Raw genomic sequence first — 21,920 nt, 5'->3', positions numbered from 1 at the left:
TAACAAAATATCATAGGCTGAATGGTTATTTATTCCTCAAAGTTCTGGTAGCTGCAAATTTGAGTCCAAGGGACCAAGATAGTTAGATTCTGCTGAGGGTTGGCCAACACTTGATTTCACACTGCATCCTCACATGGTGAAGGGCAAGTTACCAGTTCTCTGGCATGCTCTAATAAGTGCACTGATACTATATCACATGCCTCCACCCCTGTGACCTGATGATGTCCTAAACACCTTACTTTTTATGATCTAATGCCTCACTGGTAGCTCTAAAGCTATGGTATGAACTTAGGAGATGATATTAGCATTTACATTATTGCACAGTATCTTTGAGAATTACTTTGCTGACATTTTTCTAATATTGTTAGTTTTTTATGAAGCCATGAATTAGAGTGCCCTAGTTGCATTGTTACTAAAAGTTTCTGCAAACACATGAAATAGCAAATACTCACCTCTAATAGTCTAACATTCATATCATATGTGAACATTTAAACTGTATACCTAATGTTGTACCTTTAGCTTGATTCCTGATGTTACACCATTTGAGAAAATATCTAAAGAGTATCTGGGTATATAAAAGTTTAATCACAGGTTTGGTTGTTCTTAAGCTATATATTCCTGGAAGGAAAATTGCTGGCTAAATTATTTGAGTGTTGTTAAAGGATATGATTTTGTTTTATCAATTGATTTTAAGAGAACTTATAAAATATACTCCACAGCTTGATTAGCAAACTCCATTGCCGCTTTCAGAGAGCAAGTTTGGGCCTTCCTGTGGTTCTTCCTGTGGTAATGGGTACTCTGTTGTCAGTGTAAGAATTTCTGTCTATACGCTCCCTAGAATTCAGTAAACATTTTTACATATTGCTAATTTGATAGGTTTCAAACTTAATAGTAATTTCAAATGGCCAATAAGGAAGAATTTTCTGTTTATGGGCCATCTATATTCTCTTCTTGTATTCTGTATCACTATCTGTTTTTGAGTGTATTTTTCTCTGGGGTAAATGGTCTTTAGCGTATTAACTCTTATGACTATAGGGAAAAACCCTTATGCCATTTGAACAGTGAACAGTGACCCCTAAGTCATTTTGAACTTGTGTTTTACATTCACATTATTTTATTCTTTATCTTTTCAGTATTGGGGTAGTTCAAAATAATGATGGTTTAAAAGATTGACAAATGCAATAAGAGACCAGGAATGCAAAATAACCGATTTCATAGTTCCATTCACTGCAGAGTACTGAGGGCTACTGTGACACAGCGAAGAGCCAGATAACGCTCTCTGCTTTGAGATCCACCCAGGGAGCAGGGGAAGGGTTGGGGGAGGAAGAGTGAGGAGGGAGGAGAGGAGATATGAGGAGGCGAGAAAGAAGTCTACTGAAACCATGTTTGCAAAATGAGTCACATCCAAGACTCTGGGACATCCAGACCCTATGCTAAGTCATTCCAGGGACTGGAACAGCCCATAGTGGGAGTCGAAATGCAGAAAGCCTTGAATATTACCAAGGACATAACCCTCGGTCTCTGGAGGCTTGATGTCCTAAACAGGAGATGATAATGGGAAAGATGCTTAGCGTCCACCACAGGAGCCATCTGTTCTACACCAAACAGCAGCCTCCCCAGGGCAGATAAGAGAAGCAATACCTGCATCCAACGGGCATCAGATCTCTTTGTAGAGTGAATGCCACTATCTGATTCTAAATCTGTATTCCCTCTGTCTTAGTGTTCTTTTACAAAGAAAGAAATAAATAAAGCCTGCAATCTCAAATCAAAGCCCCAAAAGATGTGTGCATTTTCAGACATCCTTGACTACTTGCAAATGAGCTTCCTGCTGTCCTCCTGGGCATCGATCAAGTTCACACAGGAGGCATCGAGGCTGGGATTAGTAGAGAAAGGATTGGGAAAGGATTTTTAACGTGATGTAATTGGATGTGAATCGTTAATTACATTATGAAACGCAAAGCACACAAGCTGGAGTCTGTGCAGCTGAGTTGAATTAGCTCCTCAACCAGAAGAAATTAGCGTACAAGTCAGAAGACTAGCAAGGACCCGAATGCCAAGTGCCATGTGGCCTGTTTCGCTCGGGCTCCCCCTGCAGGGAGGGAAAAGTCTTCAGTTCGTGTCATGGGACTCCCAGCAGTCTGCCTGGATCCGAACCTGCCAGCCACATGCTTACCAGCGTGGGGAATGCTCTGGCTTTGAAAAAGATTTGTCTACACCGGCTTCATGAATATGTAATCCACAAACTGCAGTTTTCTTGCATTGTGTTCCTTCATACAGTAATAACCTTTTAGAGAGGTACTTTAAAAAAACTGCAATGAAGTGCTTGTTGCTGTGTAAACCATGTACTATGGTACTGGTGCAGGGGACCCCAAAATTAAGAATCCCTTAAGCGTTCTTACTTCCTTCTCTAGCAGAGAAAGTTTCCCCTACATTTCTGATTTTTCCCCCTACAAGGAGCTGAATGTTCCGTCCCTTTGCAGGCAAAGCCTGAGCATCTCACTACCTTCAGTCACACACGAGGTCTGCTGTCTGATCCGCGTGGCCTGCAAAGCGGTTCTGGTGCTTCCTTCCCTCCCCCTGGCTGGTTGTGTTGGGAATCTACACACGTAATTGCAAATGCAGAGAAAAGCCTTGGCTACATTACCATGTAGAGGGAGCGGAAGGAGCGGAGGGAGTGGAGGCCCTTGCCTCTTGGCTCTTATCTGCCATTCCATGTTCTAGACTACTGTGCCAGCAGTGTGCACAGAGAGGTTGGCTTTGGTGGCTTTTGCCATGTACTTTAGAAGAGCTTTAGAGTGGAGAAGGGCAGTCAGTCATGCACCTGGGCTGCTGAGTATTAAAAGAAGAGTTGCTGCCACCTTCCCTGTCTCCACCACCTTCCCTGTCTCCTTCAGCTGAATGGACTCAAGTATAGTGGCTTCCACCACACCCCTAAGCTCAGAGGGGACTGCGTTGAGGAAAACAAAGGGCCAGAGGGGGGTGCAAATGCCCTGACACTCAGCATGTGGATTTAGTCTAGCTTTTCCTCTTCTTGGAGTCAATGGAACTGAGACACTTCTGGAATCTGAGAGTACGGTGGGATTATCTCCTGGTTTAAGGCATTCTTCTGTCACGTTACCCACTTTGCCGTCCCCGTGTCGTCCAGAAGCCTCGTCTCCTTGCTACCAACATCTCCCTGGCTCATAGCTGGAGGGCTGGACCCAGAAGCTGCCTCCAGATAGCCTTGAATCATTGATGCTTTGCCTTGCAGAGCCTGTGGGAATCCTGTCTTCGTTATCTCCCATCCTCTGACGGACAGGTCTGACCTAGCTCTTCTAGGGCTAAGTGCCCTGAGGATGTGAGTCATCGAACAGGGAAGAGGTGAGGCACGTGGCAATGTCCATCAAGTGCCAGGCCTTGACTCAGTGCTAGGCATTGCTTAAACAGCACAGGGCCCTCCCTGCGACCAAGCCAGTGATCTAGTGTCAGCTAAGACACACAAGAGGACATGTCAGCATGCAGAACGGAGTGGTGGCAGGGCATCACAGAACATCTGCGAATGGCACGGGGTTGGTCCTTGCAAGCTCTTTTTAGGAGTCAGTGTCTTTGTGGCCGGAAGGAGCCTGCCTTGTGATGGTAGAAAGAACAGGCATTTTAGGCATAAGGAAGTGCTGGTATAGCAGTTCCTGGCATGACACAAAACAGAGGTGGCACACTCAGGAGACGAGGCCAAGGCCTGTGGGGCTGGTACACAGGCGTCCCTGAGCTCCGAGGAAGCAGTCCAGGATCGTGGGGAGAGGAGCATGTGTTTTACTTCAGGTGGGCTGGGAATTATCAAGGAGACCTAAGCAGAGGACTTTCCTGAGCCTACTTGATTTCCTCTACATCCTGGGGGAAGCAGGGGATGGAGAGAGTGGGTGGGTCTGGGTGAGCTTTCCTGAGAGAGTTGACAGCACTTGTTGATGGGTTCCATCTAGTGGGGGAAGGAGGAGACGAGGCAAATCAGTCATTGACTCTACAGGACCCAGGGTTATCACAGCCCCCACAGGACCCCGTGCTGAGCAGCTGCAGTCCCATGAGACACAGGCAGGGGAGTAGTCTGGGTTCATCAGACCCCGGGGATGATGGCCTTTCATCGCCATGCAGAGACTAGAAGGGCCTGAGCGTCCCAGGCCCAGGATGAAATTGTTTGGAGATGCAACTATGCTTGGAAGATGCCTGCAAATCCAAGCCATGGGAAATGGACTTGAAGGACTGAAATGGCCCTTATGCAACATCAGAGTGTTAAAGACAACAGGAGACAGAAAATGGCGCCTAACTGGAAACCACTATGCTTAGAGGAGGCAGTTTTGTGGCATGCAGTGGTGTTCACCGATTGTTTGGCATGAACATTTTGTCACTGCCTTTCAAGGAATGTCTGTAGGGTGTTATCGTTTGGTTTAATTTTTGGTGGTACTAGGGATTGAGAGCTTGCCAGGCAGGTGCTCTACCACTTGAACCTCGCCTCCAGTCCCTTAGGATATTGGCTACTTTTGGGGTAGGGTCTTGGTTTATGTCCCGGTGGCCCTGGGCTATGCTCCTCCTCCTTGGTGCTTTTATGGCAGGCATATGTGTGTTCATTGTTTTAAGAGTGCTTTGATTATATTCAAGACCAGAGGCATTTTTTTTCACTCTTCCCTTACACAGTCACAATGAGGAAAGTCATCAGGAAAAAATCCTCCTCTTAGAAACCTTCTCTTCAGGGAGCTTTCCTGGAATTCGGCCCCTCCCCAGATCGGGAGCCACTCACTCCACAGTCCCGTGCCAAGAGAACCTTCCAGCATCCTGGTCTGCAGGGAAGAGGTTGGGGTGCAGTTGTCAGGGACGCAGGGGCGTGGCTGCTGTCACTAGGGAAGTCCATCATCCTGAGTGGACACTCGGAGGAGCAGGAGGCTCAGCTACCACCCTGGAGAAGGCACCGATGGGTCTCCAGGGCACCACGCCCGCTGGCTTCTTTTCTGTTGTTGTTTGTTTGTGTTTTTACCATTCCAAATAGAAACAGTGCGTGTGCTTTCCTTCTCCACAATTTATTTTTAGAAAATTTGGAAAATGAAATGCCTTCAGCCCAGCCACATGACTCCCATTAGCCTTAATGGGAGAAAGGTGTCTTTGTGGAGGAAGAGAGTCAACCACTATGTGGATCAGCAGCAGCAGACTGTGAACTGCAGCCTGTGCCCTTGTGCAGGGTTGGGCCTGCTCAAGTCCAGGCTCGTACGCAGACCGTGCTGGGGCCAACGACCCAGGCCCCTTGGGAGCTCCTGGGTCCCTTCTCTGGCTGGACTCTCAGCCCTGGGTTCTGGGTAGGACAGGCTCTGTCGTGCTGGCTGAGGAGCCCCGTGTATACTCTCTCCTCATCCCTCATGCCTTGGGTGTTTTCCCTAATGCTCGCCTGTGAGATGTTATTAATAACAATTTGATTTTTTTCTTAAATCTATAAGCACCACTGCAACCTCAGAACTGCTTTTTGAAAACACACACAACTGGGATTTGAACCCAGGGCCTCATACTTGTTAGGCAGGTGCCCTTACTACTGAGCCATGCCCCTAGCTCTTTTTCAGGAGGGTCATTTGTTTTAGATAAAGTCTCTCTTCCTGCCCAGGTACACGTGTGTGAGATTTCCCATTATGGCTAGCATTGTTGAGAGGGGGGTGTTTAGAAATGGTTCTGCCTGAGCTGGCCTTAGACTTCAATCCTCCCAAATTTAGTCCCCCAATTCTCTCTGATTATAGACATGAGCCATTAGTGGTTGGCTGGAAACCCACGTTTTAAAGAAAGCGGTACTAGTTCTAAAAGATTTCTTTGAAAATTATCAACAAGGAAGCATACATAGTTCCAACAATGGCAGGGCGGGTTAGACCCCAGGGTGTAAAACACAGCCAACATGGCATGTGCCTAAGAGCTCTGGAAAAACTCCACCGTGATGTTCAGAGGTTTATAATCCCAGTGAAAACTGGTGAACTGGTTTTATTCCCCCCTAATGTTTGAACTTGTTGCATATTCGAACCCATAAAAGAGGGCAGGGTACAGCTCTGTGGTATGGGGAAAATCCACACCCTGTGGCCATTCGGTGTAACTCACTGCTGACAATGCAGGCTTACACTAACACTTAGCTTTACAACACTTAGCTCTGTGGATCAACTGAGCATTTGAAAATGTTGGGAAGATCTTTACTTCCTCTCTTCTCATCATTTGCTAGCCAGAAAGAATAAAAGCACTTCAGGAAATAAAATTGCTTCAGGAAAAAAACAACAACAAAAAGCTGCTATTAAGAAGTGACTTTACCTTCTTTCCATTGTTCTGAATTGGTGCATCTTTTTCTTGCAGATGGCAATACATTTATTTCTCACAAAGAAATCCCTCCCTTCTCAGGAGCATAAAGGAAATGCTTTTAGTATGAGACAAAATAGCCACCCTAGCTTTGAACAGCTGGTTAAACACATTTCCCTTTTCCCATTCTAAGTGGTCTCATGAGTCAAGCCCCCGCACACGCTTTGTTTCTTAGGGATTTCTCTTGGTGAAGACGAGGAAGGCACTCAGGAAGTGGGCATTGGAGGGGAGCCATTAGCGTGCAGCCCGTCTGTTCGTCTGGTGTGACACTACCTGTTTATCTCATTGGAAGTGACCATCGCTTGGGAACGGAGCCAGAAGCAGAAGAGTAGAATGAATGCAGAAAAGTCAGAGGAGGTGGAGGCTGGGAAATCCCGCTGGCTCCGTGTTTCTGACTGGGGCCTGGCGGGTGCTGACTCAGCCCCCTTTGTGGCTTAGTTTAGTCCCAGTTACTATTTTCATGTGGCATGTGCATCTCTCTTCATATAGGCCCTTGGGAGTGTCTCCAACTCTGATTGTTAAAAATAGTTCTTCAAAGGGCGCGGCATTCTTAGGAGAAGATGCACGCAGGGCCCCGAGCTTCCAGCTGAGTTGGTTGACATGATTGAGGTCTGTAAAACGTGTGAGAAAACCAGAAGGCTCGTGTGAGCGAGGCTAGGAAACGCTTCCAGCCATCACAGCGGGGCTGAGAAGTAGAGCGCAGGGCCGTTTCCACGGGAATCCTGCAGCCTTGGAATTTGCTTCCTCTGCTGACCTGGAACCCTCTGAAGTATTTATATCCTCCCCAAATGGGGTTTCCAGATCTAGAGATGGAGGAGAGGGTCTGGCTGGCTGACTGGGGGTGGGAGTTGGGGGGGGGGGCTAACGAAGAAGCTGGAAATAGAGGTGTTGTGTGTCCGCCAGGTGTGTGTTTCTAGGCGCCAGCTCCCCAAAGCCCTACAAATTCACCACCATGGCTGGTGTCCCGCAAACACACTCAGAAGTAGAAAGGGGAGTCATGTGTCTTCAGGGCCCCTGGCCGCACTGTAAACGCCCTCATTTCATAGACCACACTTTCAGGCCCCGTCTTTGGTCACATGCGTGTATTTAATGTTTGTAGTTGGCTCTTTTCTTCCATTTCCTTCACAGTTCAGCACACCAGTTCACCCTCCCAGCTCCTGGCTCAAGTCCCAGGACCATCCATTTGACTGGATTCTTCCAGCACCTGGCCACTTTCTTCTTCATCTTAATGACGATGATTACGATTATGAGTGCCAAGCATAAACTCACGTGCTTCTATGCCCATGCATTCTGCCTTCTCATAAAACGAGCAAGTAGGATTGACATTCAGGTATTACCAGAAAACAGCTGTCTAAACAAGAATGACAACTGTGCTAAGGCAGGAGGGACCCTACGTGGAGGCTTGTGTGTCACCTGAGGTGGGGTGTCACTCGTAACCTAGGAATGCAAGGTTAGAACACCAAAGTCTGCTGCCTGAAGACCATGCAGGCACGCAGGTAGAAGCATTGCTGTTGCTGAGTGGGGAAAAGGAAGCCCTGATCTATCTTCAAGGCCATTGCTCACTGTTATACTGGAGCCTTCCCTGACTGATAAGAAAGTTCACACTTGAGAGTATTTTGTGTTGACTGGCTCTTGGCTTTATAAGTGGTCTTTCCTTTTGACTTTGCCCATGGTCATTGGCTGTCAGTCTTTCTGGGCTCTGTCAGTTAACCCCAGGTGATTTATTTGCAGCTGATGACTTGCATTGACAACACCCACAGTCACAGCTGGCTGTCTGGAAGATCCACCTCAGTCTTCCCAAACACAGATTCTTCCAAGTGAATGTCCCATTTAGGAGCACTGGCCTTTGCCTTTCTTCTCCTCTTTTCCAGGCATGCTTCTCATTATGTTCATAAAATGGTTTCCAGGACTCCAGCCATCACATCTCCACTGATCTCCAGTGGGGCCACTTCCTCTCTCCTAATTCTCCCGAAGGACTAATGGTTCGATCTGCTGACCAGAGCAATAGCTCCTGATACTGAGATGTACCTCATAGCTGTATTACTGCTCTCAAAAAAACCCCACCTCTCTCCCCTTAGAAGACCACCAAGAGCATTTTGTTGGGGAGTGTCATCTTGTCACTATTTTAACTTTCTTTTTTTTTTGTCAGTTGTGGGGCTTGAGCTCAGGATCTGGGTGCTGTCTCTGAACTCTTTATCTCTCAAGGCTAGCACTCTGCCACTTTGAGCCACAGCTTCACTTCCAGTTTTCTAGTGGTTAATTGGAAATAAGAATTTCACAGGCTTTCCTGCCCGGCCTGGCTCAAGGCCTGTGATCCTCAGATCTTAGCTTCCTGAGTAGCTAGGATTACAGGCATGAGCCACTGGCACCTGGCTTACTTTAATTCTTTGAATGGTTCTCTGAGTGAACAGATTTTTTTCTTTTCTTTTCTTTTTGGAGACAGAGTCTATACAGTCTGGCTGGCCTTAAACTTGCAATCCTTCTGTCTTATCCTCTCAGCTGCTGAGATTATAGGTATGCACCCCCAGACCTGGCAGAATATTAATTTTTGAATACATTTTTATGGTTCAAAAGTTTTAAACAGTGATTATACTCCTATCATTTAGAAAGTTTCATTTAATGGAACTCTATCTAACTGAAACCTATAAATACCCCTTCAAATGTGGCTACGTTTTAAGAAATGCTTAAAATGTTCTTTTCCTGTGTGCTTTGGGATCTGAGTCACGCTTTGGGATAAAGCATTGTGGGAAGCTGGTGAGGTAAGAATATTTCCTGAGTGGAAGGGAGAAGGATGTGATTTAATAGTTAACCAGAACTTGGGTGTCTGGATCATTCTTTGTATTTATGTGGTTAGGAAACAGGTGTGTGTGTGTGTGTGTGTGTGTGTGTGTGTGTGTGTGTGTGTGTGTGTGTGTGTGTGTGTGTGTGTGTGTGTAAATGAGAGAGAAAGAGAGAGAAGAGAGAAGAGAGGGGAAAGAGAAAGAAAAAAAGGGGGAGAGAGAGATTTCTGCCTTTTGTGTGTTTTAGAGCCATGTTCATAAATCTCCCGGCCCTCCGGGGTTATGACATAATTGGAGAAACAGCTCTGGGTAGTTATCCTGGATCCTTCCTGGCTCTCCCGGGCGGGGGATATGTGCTCCGGCTCGGTAGGAACGGCATGAATGAATCTTGCTGGAACTGAGTGCACTTTCCCACATGGTGTCCTGAAACCCGAGACTGGCACGGGTTGCACACCATGCGGTTATTTCCTTTTCTTGTGATGCGGTGGTCACACAGTGCTGCTCATCGCTGGACTTGTACGCTTGTCCCCTTGTGGCCACGTTGACATTCCAACAGCAGCTGTCCCTGCCCGGCCACTGGCCCTGGCTTCCTCACCCGTCTCCCGTGGCCTCATGCCTTGTGTCTTGGCCACTAGCCCCTCCCCCTCCCCCTTGGGCCTTTTCTTTAGGAAGGAAGGCCGACGGTTGGCGTTTATAGAAGAAACCTGTCCACTGTCTGAAAAGGTCTGGAATCTGCATGAAGTCTCGTTTCCAACAAGGGAGGGCCTCCCCTTACTGTGTGCCTCATCCCCGGGCCTCTCCGTCCTTCCCAGCCTGTGTCCCAGCTGCTGTCTCTTCCCCTTATGTGGCTCAGCCCTTGCACTTCTGACTTGTCCCTCCTCGTCCGGGTGGCGCACCGTGCAAATATGGAGGACTGTGTTAGGGACCGGCTGGGAGCCCTGCTGAAGACATCCTCCTTCTCTGTGTGGAGCTTCTTATCCCATTTGTTATCTGCCTCCTCCGCCCTGAGCTGCGGTGTCACCATTTAGAGACTGAGCAGAGATACACTGAAACAATCACTGTCTGATTTTAAACAGAAGTCTGCATGGGACAACAGGCAGTGGTATCAGGGGCAGCTCCATTTTCACATGAGGAAATTGTTTAACCCACAGCTGGAAGATGAAGCCTTCCCAAGACAGAGAAGAGACAGAGAGACAGACAGAGAAAGAGACAGAGACAGACAGAGACAGACAGAGACAGACAGAAGAGAGAGAAAGAGGGGGCAGGAACACATCCACTGCCCCTGCTCATGGAGAAGACTTGCTCTTTGTTTCTGCTCCCTTGTTTCTCAGAGGCCACAGGCCAGCTCCACTGTCTTTTATTCCATTTTCTGTGTGTTGTAATTGAAGATAGCTGTAGGTTTTCTCTCTTCTTTGAAAGGAAAATAATAAAGCAAACAAGACGTACTGGGGAAAGTAATGCCTTTCTAGAACAACCATTGTGTTGGCCTTTTCCTCTCTCCTCTATGTCCTCTTCTATGCCCATTGATCAGTGGACCTTGCATAGAGGGCTGCTCTCCGTGCTCCGAGCAGCAGACTCTCATGACCCAGGGATTGAAGGGGAAGCAGAACATCCTACTGAGAGAGGGAGACAGAGAGAGCGAGGGAGAGAGAGTGAGGGAGAGAGAGTGAGAGAGAGAGAGAGAGAGAGAGAGAGAGAGAGTGAGAGAGAGAGAGAGAGAGAGAGAGAGAGAGAGAGAGAGAGAGAGAGAGAGAGAAGAATGCTGTCTCTGTCTGTCTCTGTTTGTACAAGTGTCCAGTTCTGCAGGCATGGCCGTTCACAGGCCTAGTTAGATGCTATTGTTCTAGAGTTTGCTAGAGGAGACCCCACAGACAAAGGAGGAAGGGCAAGTGGATGAGCTTGATCTCAGTTGCAGACACCCACTGCTGGTGGAAGGTGTGGAGATGGGGGACAGCCTGGGCTACTTAGGGTAGCAACAAATAGAACCAGTAAGATCTATTGTCAAACAGGCTCAGATGAGAACCAGAAAGAGTAGAGCAGCCCATTCCCCCACCACAGCGGGTCAGTGGCTTCCCCACCACAGCCCAGCTCCAAGCCCTGGGCCAGCACCTGCTGCTCTAGACACAGCTGCCCTACAACCCTATCCCATACGCTGTCAGTGAAATGGTGGTCCAGCTAAGACTGTTGAACTCTCTCTAGAAGCTTCTGCCAAGTGGACAAAATGCCACATGGACAAGAGCTGGCTATTCAGGTAGTGAGGGCATGTTGGTGAGGGAGAAAATACAGACAAAAGCAGTGTTTGGAGGTGCTCACCGCTCAGGTGTGCCACATCTGGGTGGAGAGTAGATGTCATCCAGGAGGCGACAGAGAGGACACTGGAGGCGGGTGGCACCGAGGGGCAGCGTGGCGGGTCATCTGAACAGCAGCTTTACATTGTGGATGTCGTACATCACAATGGCATGGACTTGAGAGAAGGATTAGTAGGCATTGTGTAGTGCCCCAAGCTCCTCTTCATCCCGGGATCCCGCGTCACCGTGGGGCAGGCTTTGTGTTCTTTGTTCACTTTCAGTGGCACAGCTCTAGTGTGATGGACAGTCAAGCTCATCAACCAATAGTAGACAAGATGAATACTAGTCCAAGAAATTTCCTTCCCTTGGAAGGACATTTGTAGGGTCCCAGCCTCTTCATGCCCCAGACCTGGGAAGGAGGCTCACACACATGCCTGGCACAGGCTGCTGCTTTTCTGTGCTCCTTGGGACGTGCAGAGTCTGGGGCGGCCCTGGGGCCTCGTGGGGGTGAGTTGGTTACCTTGCCTGCCCCGGGCCACCTTGGTGGCCAGTGGTGCTGCATCAGCATTCACAGAAAGAGACTTGATCCAGGAGCTGTCAGAGTCCCTCTTCTTTCCTCTAGCACAGTGACTGCACTCTGCTATCCAGACCGAAGTGAAACATCGGACCCCCACATTATTATTTACTGAGAATTTCCATCGTACCAGGTAGAGACAGGTAGACCTTAGTTGAAAATGGAAGAAAAGATATATGGGTTGATCATTCTCCAAGATATAGATATAGATATAGATATAGATATAGATGAACCTAATACCAAGATGCATGTAAACTGGATTAATAACCAAGTTCGTTTTTGAATCTTTGTGGGAGTTTCTAATTAAAATCCATATCATGTTAAAAAGAAGGACTATTTCAGAACGTTGACCATAATGTTCTTTTTCAACCCATCGAGCCAGGCTGTGGGTTCAATGTGTCCTGACCAATGTCACCCCATGTGTCATTCTTCCCCATCTTTCCCAAACCCACTCACACCCTCATTACAAGGCTCCATTTCCACATTTGTACATTGAATATAATGACTGTACTCACCCACCCTTCCTCTCTCCTTGTGTATAACCCCTCCCCACCCCTGATAAAACATGTTTCAGCTTCCTGGTATTCATGTTGTCAAACTGTCCTATAATATTTTATACTTAGACATCACTGACGATGCTTGAGATAGAAGTTTGGAAAGATTTTTCTGTAAGATTTAGTGAAGTCCAAGTTTATAATAAGTAAACAAGCCTTGCCAAGCAATAAGGGCTTAGTAACACCTGCCCCTTTGTGTAGACAGAACTTCCAGTGTGGGAAGCCCTGGACCCTGGTTAGAACTTCACCTGTGTTTTGTTTGTTCACAAGAACATGGGGCACTGGATTCATGCCCTTGGTGAATGGGGAACAAGGGACTTGACTCCCCTGGGCTGCATCCCATAGTCAAGAGGTAGATTCTGCAGAGCAGGATCTGAAGGCGTTGCTGCGTACCCCATACTCAACCATTCTCTTTGGCTAGAACCCCAGAGGCCCCAGGGACAGAGGGGAGGAGCAGATATCAGAACGTGGCTGCTCTCCTCAAAGCTGGCAGTCATGTGCGTGTTCCTTTTTCTTACATAGTAAACATTTGAGAAACCAGAGCAAGAATCTTGGAACAGTTGTTATTATCCAACAGCTCACCAGTCTTCTTTTCCTGTGTTAACACGCAGAATGGCTATGATGTATTTATGCCACTGGCAGCAGCGGCCCCTGCCCAGACATGGGGTAAGGTGTCTAAAACAGGCAATGAAGAGAAAGTCTCTGCTCCTCCACTTCCTGTCCTGCATTGCCCTCTCCCGAGGCAGTGGCCACCACCAGGGCCCTCTGCAGAACTTCTGCATGTGTAGGCATATGGAAAAAGCAAAGCCCACACAGCATCCCCAATCCTGCTTTGTTCATTTAACAATATCACTTGATTATTCCTCATTCACACAAGAGCTTCTGCTCCTTCCTTTGAACGATTGCAGAGCATAGGTGTTCATATTTACTTCCCTCGTCCCCTGTTAGTGGACATAAGGTGCTTCCTGGAAACTAGCAACACATTTCACTTGCCTGTAGAGCTGTGCACAGTGACCTGATAGATTGTTTCCTACCTCTGTGCTTGCCTTCTCTGGCCGTTGGTACTTCTGCAACAATAATGCTAACTAAGGTTCATTAAGTGTACTATATACTAGCACATTTTATGCATTATTATCATATTCTGTTATTACCTAAGTTTGAATATTTGATCTTAACAGTGATAATTTAAATTCTTTTTGAGATGTAAACTACAATGAAGACAATTATGTAAAATATACAAAAGTAAATGAATAATATATGGTGTGATAAACTCATTACTATCTCACCTAGGTTTTATCAGTGAAGCTTAATAGTGGTGGGAGTAAGATTTGAAACCAGATACACTGGCCCCAGAGTCAAGGTGCTAAGTTTTCCACTCTACTGATAGAGGATTAATGTGAGTTGCTAACTCCACCTCTGAGCATGGTCCCTTTAGAGCCATAGGTGCTGTGGTTTGGGACCGTCTTCTCAGGAATGCAGACCACATGTTGAAAGTTTGGTAGTCAACCCACTGACTACCTCTAAGAGAGAGTGGAGGCCAATAGACATCAGAACTTAAGATTGTGGACTCGTCACATATTTTGAGCACAACTCTCATTTTATTTCTAGTAGAAACAAAAGTATTTTCTGGAAGCAGCAAGGAACAGCAAGGACAATCCCGTGTGACACTGTCAGCTCCCTCAGTGGAACACAAGCCTTTTAAACACTCTCCTCCCGATGGGGACAGTTCACCAAGCGACGATGGTCAGTCTAGCGACCTTTCTGAGCCCACAGAGAGGCAATCTCCGAGATTCCTGATACCCAAAGCCCCTTTGCCTGGGTTTCTCTGTCCCTTCCAAGACTCATGCTCCTCTCCACAAGAAGACAGTGGTGTTCAGATAGGAAGAGAATTCCCCAAAGGTAAGGAGCGAGGGTGGTGGTGGAAGCCATTATGTCTTGATGACCATCTGAATTTGGCGCAGTGTATTTTAGGTGGTGGTATCCCACAAACTCACCTCATGGAGGTGTTCAGAGCGGAGAGGGAACAGGATTGGTTTTTGTAGTTGGCAGGTGAAACTTTTGTAGGGAATTAAAAGGCAGCCCTTATTGGCCACAGGCTTTCACCCCTATGGGGCTCTGGGCCAGGGCCCACTGAGGCTGAGCACTGGTAGACTGCTCTGAAGGCAGGAGACCCGGACCTCCCGGCCCCTCAGGCTGGCTGAGGGCCGGGTCACTGACTGGCTTGGATAACGGCTGAGGGACACGGCCCCCACGGGCCAGCACAGGTTTGCTATGAGCTTTCTGGAGTTTCAGTGTTCACAAGGCAGATCTTTATCTCAGCCCCTCATGGAGGAGGAACCAAGTAGAAAATAGATACCATTTCCCTAGAGGTCCAGCTCCTGAGTAACACACAGAACACTGATGTATACAAGATGCAATAATACCACAGGAAATACTGAGTGGTACTGTCGTCAGCAAAAGAATTTAGATTCCCTACTACTGTACAGATTTTCTCAGCAAACTGTAAAAGGGCAGGAAGTTTTACCAGATTTTATATACCTTTGGGTTGTAAACATTAAAAAATGATTATAGTAATTGCCAAAAAAACAGTGTCACTTGAAACTAAAGTTGATCACAAGTGCTGTGTTCATGAATCCATACTGAAGCCACTACTAAGCACCTGCTGTATGTCCTCCCAAGCTCTCAGTACAGTGCAGGAGATAGCCAGCCGCCTAACTCCACGTGTGACAGCCTGACACCCTGAGAGGGTCTGGACAGACAGCTGCCTGCAAAATGCTCTTGAACAGGAACTTGAAACGCATTAAGAGTCTTAAACCTAATACTTGAAGACAAGGAATCCTGGAGGCTGAGGGCAAGACACAAAGCAAAGAGCTGAAGGAAAAGCACTTTGGGAACAATATGGGCAGGGCTGGGGACCAGAGCGGAGTGGGTAGAGCCTGGTGTGAGGACACAGAGGATTGAAGGGTAGCATGACAGTGCAGATCTGTTCTAAAGGCACCTGTCCCAAAGACAATATGGCCTTCCAAAGAAAGGAAACAGTATGAGGCTGAGACCCAGCCACCAAGGAGAGTAAACAGTCAGTCTACTGGGTGTGAGCCCTCAGAAGACCAGCACTGGGCTTGCTGACTCTAGTGATGAGGAGAAAGATGGAGAGGTGTGCAAGGACAGTGTGGCTTCCCTGTGATCTGTGAAAATGCTTGGGGTGGGGGTGGGGGGTCCTGGGGACAATTTGGCAGTGGTGGTGATGGTATAAAGCAGGGAAGTTGGAAGATAAGAGGTAGAGCTAGTAGCCTGGGCTAGTGGTTATGCCTAAAGGGAGGCTGATTGATGGGAAACTCCAGAAGATGATTTCCAAAATGAGAAAGTGACATGAGAACCTCTAAGCCATGTGATGTTGGGCAATGGATCCCCTGGGAACAAGCTCCGAGAAAGCCACAGGTTGGGGCCAAAACATCCTGGTATCCCCCCACCTCAGGACTCACACTGCCGAAATGGCAAGGGCTGCTTCCTCGTGGGCACACGGCAGCGGCAGGGATGGGCCTTGTCCTGGGAATGGAGGGGCATCCTAAGACTCAGCTTTTGATCTTGGCAGTGGAATCAGAAGGACTTGGTGGAAATAGGGGAGTTGGTGGAGTGAGGAGGATGCTGTACAGGTCTAGAGCCAAGAAGTGTGCTGAGACTGGATGGGGTGTGGCAGGTACAATGGGGAGGGCAGGAAAGTTCATGGGGACAGGAGAGTTGAAGGATCAGCTCTTGTGTTCCAGGCTAAGACCTTGGTCAGGAGGTACCAGGGAACGAACTTACTAACCTCCCTCTGCAACCCCAGAGGTAGCCCTGTCTGATCAACTTGTTCTCTGTCATTTTCCAGACAATAGAATGGCCCCAGGAAGGGGCCCAGGTAGCTCAGAGGGCCAAATCCTTCCAATTACTTATGAAAAGCCAATGCTTGACTCTGGCAAATTAAAGGGAGGTATAAATAATCTCACACCATCCTCTGTCCTTATATCATTAGTGTAGCAAACACAAGAGATTAATATGCTGTCCCGAAACAACTGAACTGTAATAATTGTACAGGACACACTTAATATGAAGCGCAGAATAAAGAAGTTTCATTTCCAGCTAAGGCGCTCTAAACATCAGAAGCCAAGTAGGTCCTCTGTGGTGTAATTAGCCAGTCGTGGAGCCGGGCTGATTGAGAATGTGCCTCCCTGTGACCAGGGTAGCCGGGACAGTCTGTGATGAGTTGTGATCTTGTCGGCTTAACGAGGCCCATTAATAACCCATGGGCGTTTCTATTTTCGAAATCGTCTCCTGTGTCTAATGGTGTTGAGGAGCCAGGAGGAAATCACTTGGTGCCCTCTAAATGGAATTCTAAATCTTCTCTCCTAGGAGATTATACATGCTGTGACTTAGTTGTAAGAATAAAAGAATGCGAAAAAGAGGACCGGGGCACACCAGAGTCCTCATCTGCACCCCTCTCGCCAGTACAACCCGATAGACCACAGACCCCCGACCTGTTGGAAGATGGCTCTGAGCCTCAACAGACACCCACAAGCCTCATGACCTTGCAGGTAAGGTGTTGGAGGTCCGTCCTGGGAAGTTAGGGTGCCTGTGACCTCACTTTCCCACCTTTGTCATGGCTGTGTGTTCTGGCTTCCTTCCCTAACTTTTCTGAGCCTCTGTTTCATGGTGTGAATATGGACATAATGACACTCACTAATTGACCAGGTTAGAATGAGGATCAAATTCTACCATGAGCGGAAGAACACAGCAGGTTTCATGGACATCTTCCTAACTGTGGAAGTCACATACACACATGGTTAAAGTCATAAAAAAGCCAGGTGTGGTAGTCCAACTCTGTAATCCTAAGTACTTGAGAGGTAGGATATCAGAGCAGTTCAAGGCCAGTCCAGGCAAAAAGAAACTCATGAGACTCCATCTCAACCAATGGTCGAGTATGGTGGTGTGTGTCTGTTATTCTGGCTAATGGGTAAGCACACTGGCAAGGTGCAGTGTCTCTCGTCTGTCAAAAGTAGGAGAATCGCTACCCAGGCTGTCATAGAACAATAAAGATAACCAATAGAAAAAGGAAAAGGGTCTGGAGACATGGAGGTGTGGCTCAAGTTGGAGAACACCTGCCTAGTCAGCATGAGGCCCTAAATTCAATCTCTAAAACACTGGGGTGGGAATAAGGTGCTAAGCAATGTCAGAGAAAGTTCTTGTTCGCACACACTGCTTAGCTAGCCATGCGTGACCGTGGGGAGGCATTTGGCGGGCATTTGGTTGAAAGTCAAGCAGTGGTTCCCTTTGCTGACTCCTGCACTTCTGAGCCTCGCTGGGCCCCAATGAAATCTTCACGGCGCCCCAAAGCATCCTGGCTTCCGTGGCTCTCTTGGGATATGCACAGAAAACACAGCAACCCCCAGACCAACCATTCTCAAGGGCCATCTCTCCAATCCTGGAGTCTCCTGAGGCTGACCACCAGTGGGTGAGGCCTCCTAATGCCCAGTACCCGGTGGCTGGCACTTACCTGAACCCAGAAGATGCTTTTCCCTGCTGGGGATGCACACATAACACAGATTGAGCGCACGCGCGTTCGTGCACAATGCCTGCTGGAGATCTGGGAGAGGGACGAGGCTTAGGAGCATTCCCCCTGTGGCCTGTGCTGAGCCCCTCCCGCCGGCAGAGCTCTGTCCATGAGACATGGAGGCCAGCTGAGCACACAGATTCTGTCGTGTGAGGCAGTGTGAGGTGCCATGTGCTCCATGTGCATGGGGAGATAGCCACTTGAGCCAGCGGCTGGCCTGGGGATGTCCCTCTAGGGAGGGACAGCCTGTGGGCTGAAGACAGTGAAAGGCAGAGACGCGCAGGCCCGAGTCATCTACCAAGCTATCAAGAGTCTCGGTTTGTATCTGCCCAATGGGAATAAACTCTCCTGCCAGAATCCATGGGGAACCAAGAGGTAAAGTGTGCCCAAAGAGCACCCAGGGGGACACCTGGAGGAGCAACTGTGGGAGCACGCAGGGGAATCAATGCTGGCAGTGGGAGGGTCAAGGCTGATAAGGAGATGTGGAGACTTTGGCTCTCCACCCACAGAACCCTTCTGCAGAGGCAAAGATTTCCCTGCAGCTCATTCTCAGGAGGGAAAATGGTCTCCTTGAGCCATGGTCTCTCCTGCAAAGGCCCACTGTTCACCCTGGAGAGCACACCACCTCTTAAGATCCCACTCCAGCGGGAGCAAGCGACCCCGCCCCCTCCCCTGCATCCCGCCCCCACCCGTGTCTCTTTGGGATGTGGGTGCTGGGCACTGGGCTTTGGTCCGTTGGCAACCTGTGGCCTGACAGGGCAGAAGAATGGATGTGCAGAGGTTTGTGTTTTCACTCAGGAGGCCCCATGCTTGTTACCCCTGGGTCCTGCTGCAGTGTGTGTGTGTGTGTGGCCGCACTGACCCCCAGGACCTATGTCATCAACATGTCTGTGGCATCTGTGTGCCAGGCCATGGGAGAACTTTGGGAGGTGCCTGTTGGGCTCTGAGTACCACCCATTTGATTGGCTTCTCTTGGCCCAATCAGACGGAGATGTTACTTCTCTTTGCTTTTTTTTCCCACTTCAATTAGGAAGCACTAGAGGTCCATAAACCTCAGTTCATCTCTCGCTCACAAGAACGGCTCAAGAAGCTAGAACACATGGTCCAGCAGAGAAAAGCCCAGCAGAAGGAGAAGCTGGGGCAGAAACAGAGCTCCTCTCCCATCCGTGCCAGCAAAAAGCAGTTCACCATTCCTCATCCGCTTAGTGGTAAGCTACCAGGGGCCTGGGGAAGCCTGGGGAGGAGTCCTCTGGCCAGAGCCTTCGTCTGGGGGTGACAGGTCACAAGGAGGCCATTGACATCCACAGAACCAAAGCTCAGCCTCATCAGAAAGCATGCTCTGGGAGCCAGCGTCTTCTGAGAGATTAGATGTGGGCACCAAACTCAGCAGAAATAACTTGGGACACAAATTTCCCACTCTAGTTGCTACCACTGTAGCCATAAGTTCAAATTCTTGGCTCCTAACGGATGTTTGCAAGACATCCCCTCTACCCTTTATAGATTGCAAAACAGATCTCGGGGCGAGAGGTTGACTCCAGCTTGTCTATAACAACATTTGTCTTCTTGAAAACCCCCTTCCTGCTGAGAGCAGGGATGGGTGAGCCAGCTTGCCTAGCGCTGTGAGACGGGTCAGCTGACCCCGGGCAGCGGGGGAGGGGGCACTCGCTCACTCGTGGGAGAAGGAATTATCAAGACCCTTTGTAGGCCAGGAACCAGAGGAGAACTGGGGACAGCACAGTGAGCAAGACTGACCTCAGAGCTTCCTTCACAGAGCTCAGAAACAGACTATTAAACTAGCAAGAATGACAAAAGGAGGTGAGGGCAGGAATGGGGGACCTCGGAGCACATACTTATCGCCTGCCAACCCAAATCATAAAATCTGGAGCCCCAGAGAAGCCTCTGTTTTATCCCTTAGGATAGAGGAATGAGGTTTATTTCCCTAGGGAAATGTGTCGGGGGGGGGGGGGCTGGGGGAGGAGGGGGGGGTTGGCGCTCAGGAGGTGAAATCATGAGGAAACTTCTGAGTAAAAGTCCTCTGGGAAGATAATCATAGTGAAATGCAGCCGAGCGAACATCATGAAGATCTCAGAAAGGGGAAGTGGAGGCAGAGGACAAGAGTGGGTGTTCTAAGGGACAGCCCCCACAGCCAAGGGGCAGGTCGTCTGTTTCCTGCAACCCGGAACATTCTTGAAGAAGTGTCTGGGAACCCCAGCAAGGTTTTCAGATGAGTCTGAAGTCATCGTCTTTGGGCAAGCTTTGGGGTCTTCTGACCGCCCTGCTCCCCGTCAGCCTACGGTGGCACCACTGGAGGCTCCGCCTCTGTCTTCACGGGGCCTCCTTCCTTCTCCATGTCTCTGACTTCGTGTCTACGTTGCCTCTTCTCACACACTGGATTTGGGTCACCCAGCCCGGGATGACCTCATCTTAACTGCCTTTCGTTAATGATAAGGTCAAATTAAGGGTCTCCAACAGGAGCTAAGACTTGATTGTATCATTTGGGGGGGACACAGTTCAACTCACTACATTTTTCTTTGATGTTGTGTGCAAAGCGAATGTGAGTTCACCTACCTATGGACCAAATCTTAAAACTTTGGATACAAGACAGGAGGATCCAGGCCCAGTCCGTAGTGTTAAATAACTGAGGGACCTTTTTATTCCTCCAATTCCAAGACGGTGCTGGTAAGTGGAACGCTGCGGGTGAGGGGCTTCACCGGCTCTGACTTCATGGCCTTTTCAGCGGTCCCCTACAGTACCCATGTGTTGGTGAGAACTCTGTTTGCATGTTTGTTTGTGTAGGTCAGTTAAATCAGACAAAGTCTGGAACCAGAGCCCCTGCCAGCTCAGGCAAGTGGGAGGGAATGTTTAAGGCCCCATTAAACAAGTCTACAGCACACGTCTTGTCCTCAGCCTGTCTGCTGGCGAGATGATAAAAGCAAAATGCAGATGTTTTCCTTACATGCTAAATTAGTTAATAAATCATGAGCGTGAACGAGCGCGGGCTGCAGTGTCAGGGTGTCTGGTGAAAGGAAGACTTGGGTCTGCTTCTCTGTGCCCAGATAGCAGCCTCCAGTCAGGGCTCCGTGCAGTACTGGCTCAGGGACAGGACCAAGGGGCCCAGGTGGGAATGCTGACACCTGACAATGCCAGGAGAAATGAGGCCCTGGATTTGCAGAGATGATGATGACAAAGACCAGAAACCAGCTGTTCCTTGTTGGTTGTGAATTCTGAGCAGCCTCTAAAGCTCCGAGGTAGGATGTGGCATGTATGTCCTGTGTACATGTGTATGTGCATGTATGTGTGTATGTTGATTAGGGCTAGAGGCCCCTCTTGGCACATCAGGGGTGATAGCATTGAAAGGGCCCTGGCTATAGTGCCCAGTTCCGATGGAGACTTCCGGTTGCATCAAGATGAAGAGTACCAGGACTAACAACTAAGTTTTCAGAATGAGGCACTGTTCTACCTTCCAGACAGAGCCAGAAGCAGGACAGTTCCAAAGCAGTGGGAGCTGTGGGCAGGAGGGTTTGGCTTCTGTGTGTGTGAAGGGTGCTGTGCCCACAGGTCCTTGCAGGGAGTGGGTAGCCGCCCTCACCACCCCTGTTGACACATTGCAGTGACTCAGACCAGGACCTGACCCATACGTGGGGTCCCAAGACTCCCTAGAGTACATCCATCTCCCATAACCCAGATTCCTCACAGCCTGAACCTGCCACCTGTGGCCTGGTAGAAGCTTGTCTGAGCCCTGTCACCCTCTGAGGCCCAGCCAAGGCCTACCTCTTTATCATCAGGCCTCTT

General features: G+C 48.7%; 1 protein-coding gene across 1 annotated transcript in view; it reads left to right on the top strand.

Moving 5' to 3' along the window:
* LOC138803858 ((E2-independent) E3 ubiquitin-conjugating enzyme FATS-like) overlaps positions 1 to 21,920 on the top strand; it is a 198,357-nt gene that overhangs the window by 163,161 nt on the left and 13,276 nt on the right. Inside the window, exons 7-9 of the mRNA XM_069987928.1 lie at positions 14,150 to 14,440; positions 16,931 to 17,112; positions 19,159 to 19,336. Coding sequence (XP_069844029.1) covers positions 14,150 to 14,440; positions 16,931 to 17,112; positions 19,159 to 19,336 — 651 coding nt within the window. The remainder of the gene's footprint in view (positions 1 to 14,149; positions 14,441 to 16,930; positions 17,113 to 19,158; positions 19,337 to 21,920) is intronic.

This window comes from Dipodomys merriami, unplaced genomic scaffold (assembly GCF_024711535.1).
Source record: "Dipodomys merriami isolate MVZ:Mamm:240054 unplaced genomic scaffold, mDipMer1.0.p SCAF_35, whole genome shotgun sequence".
NCBI lineage: Eukaryota > Metazoa > Chordata > Mammalia > Rodentia > Heteromyidae > Dipodomys > Dipodomys merriami.
This window is presented reverse-complemented; position numbering and strand designations above follow the sequence as displayed.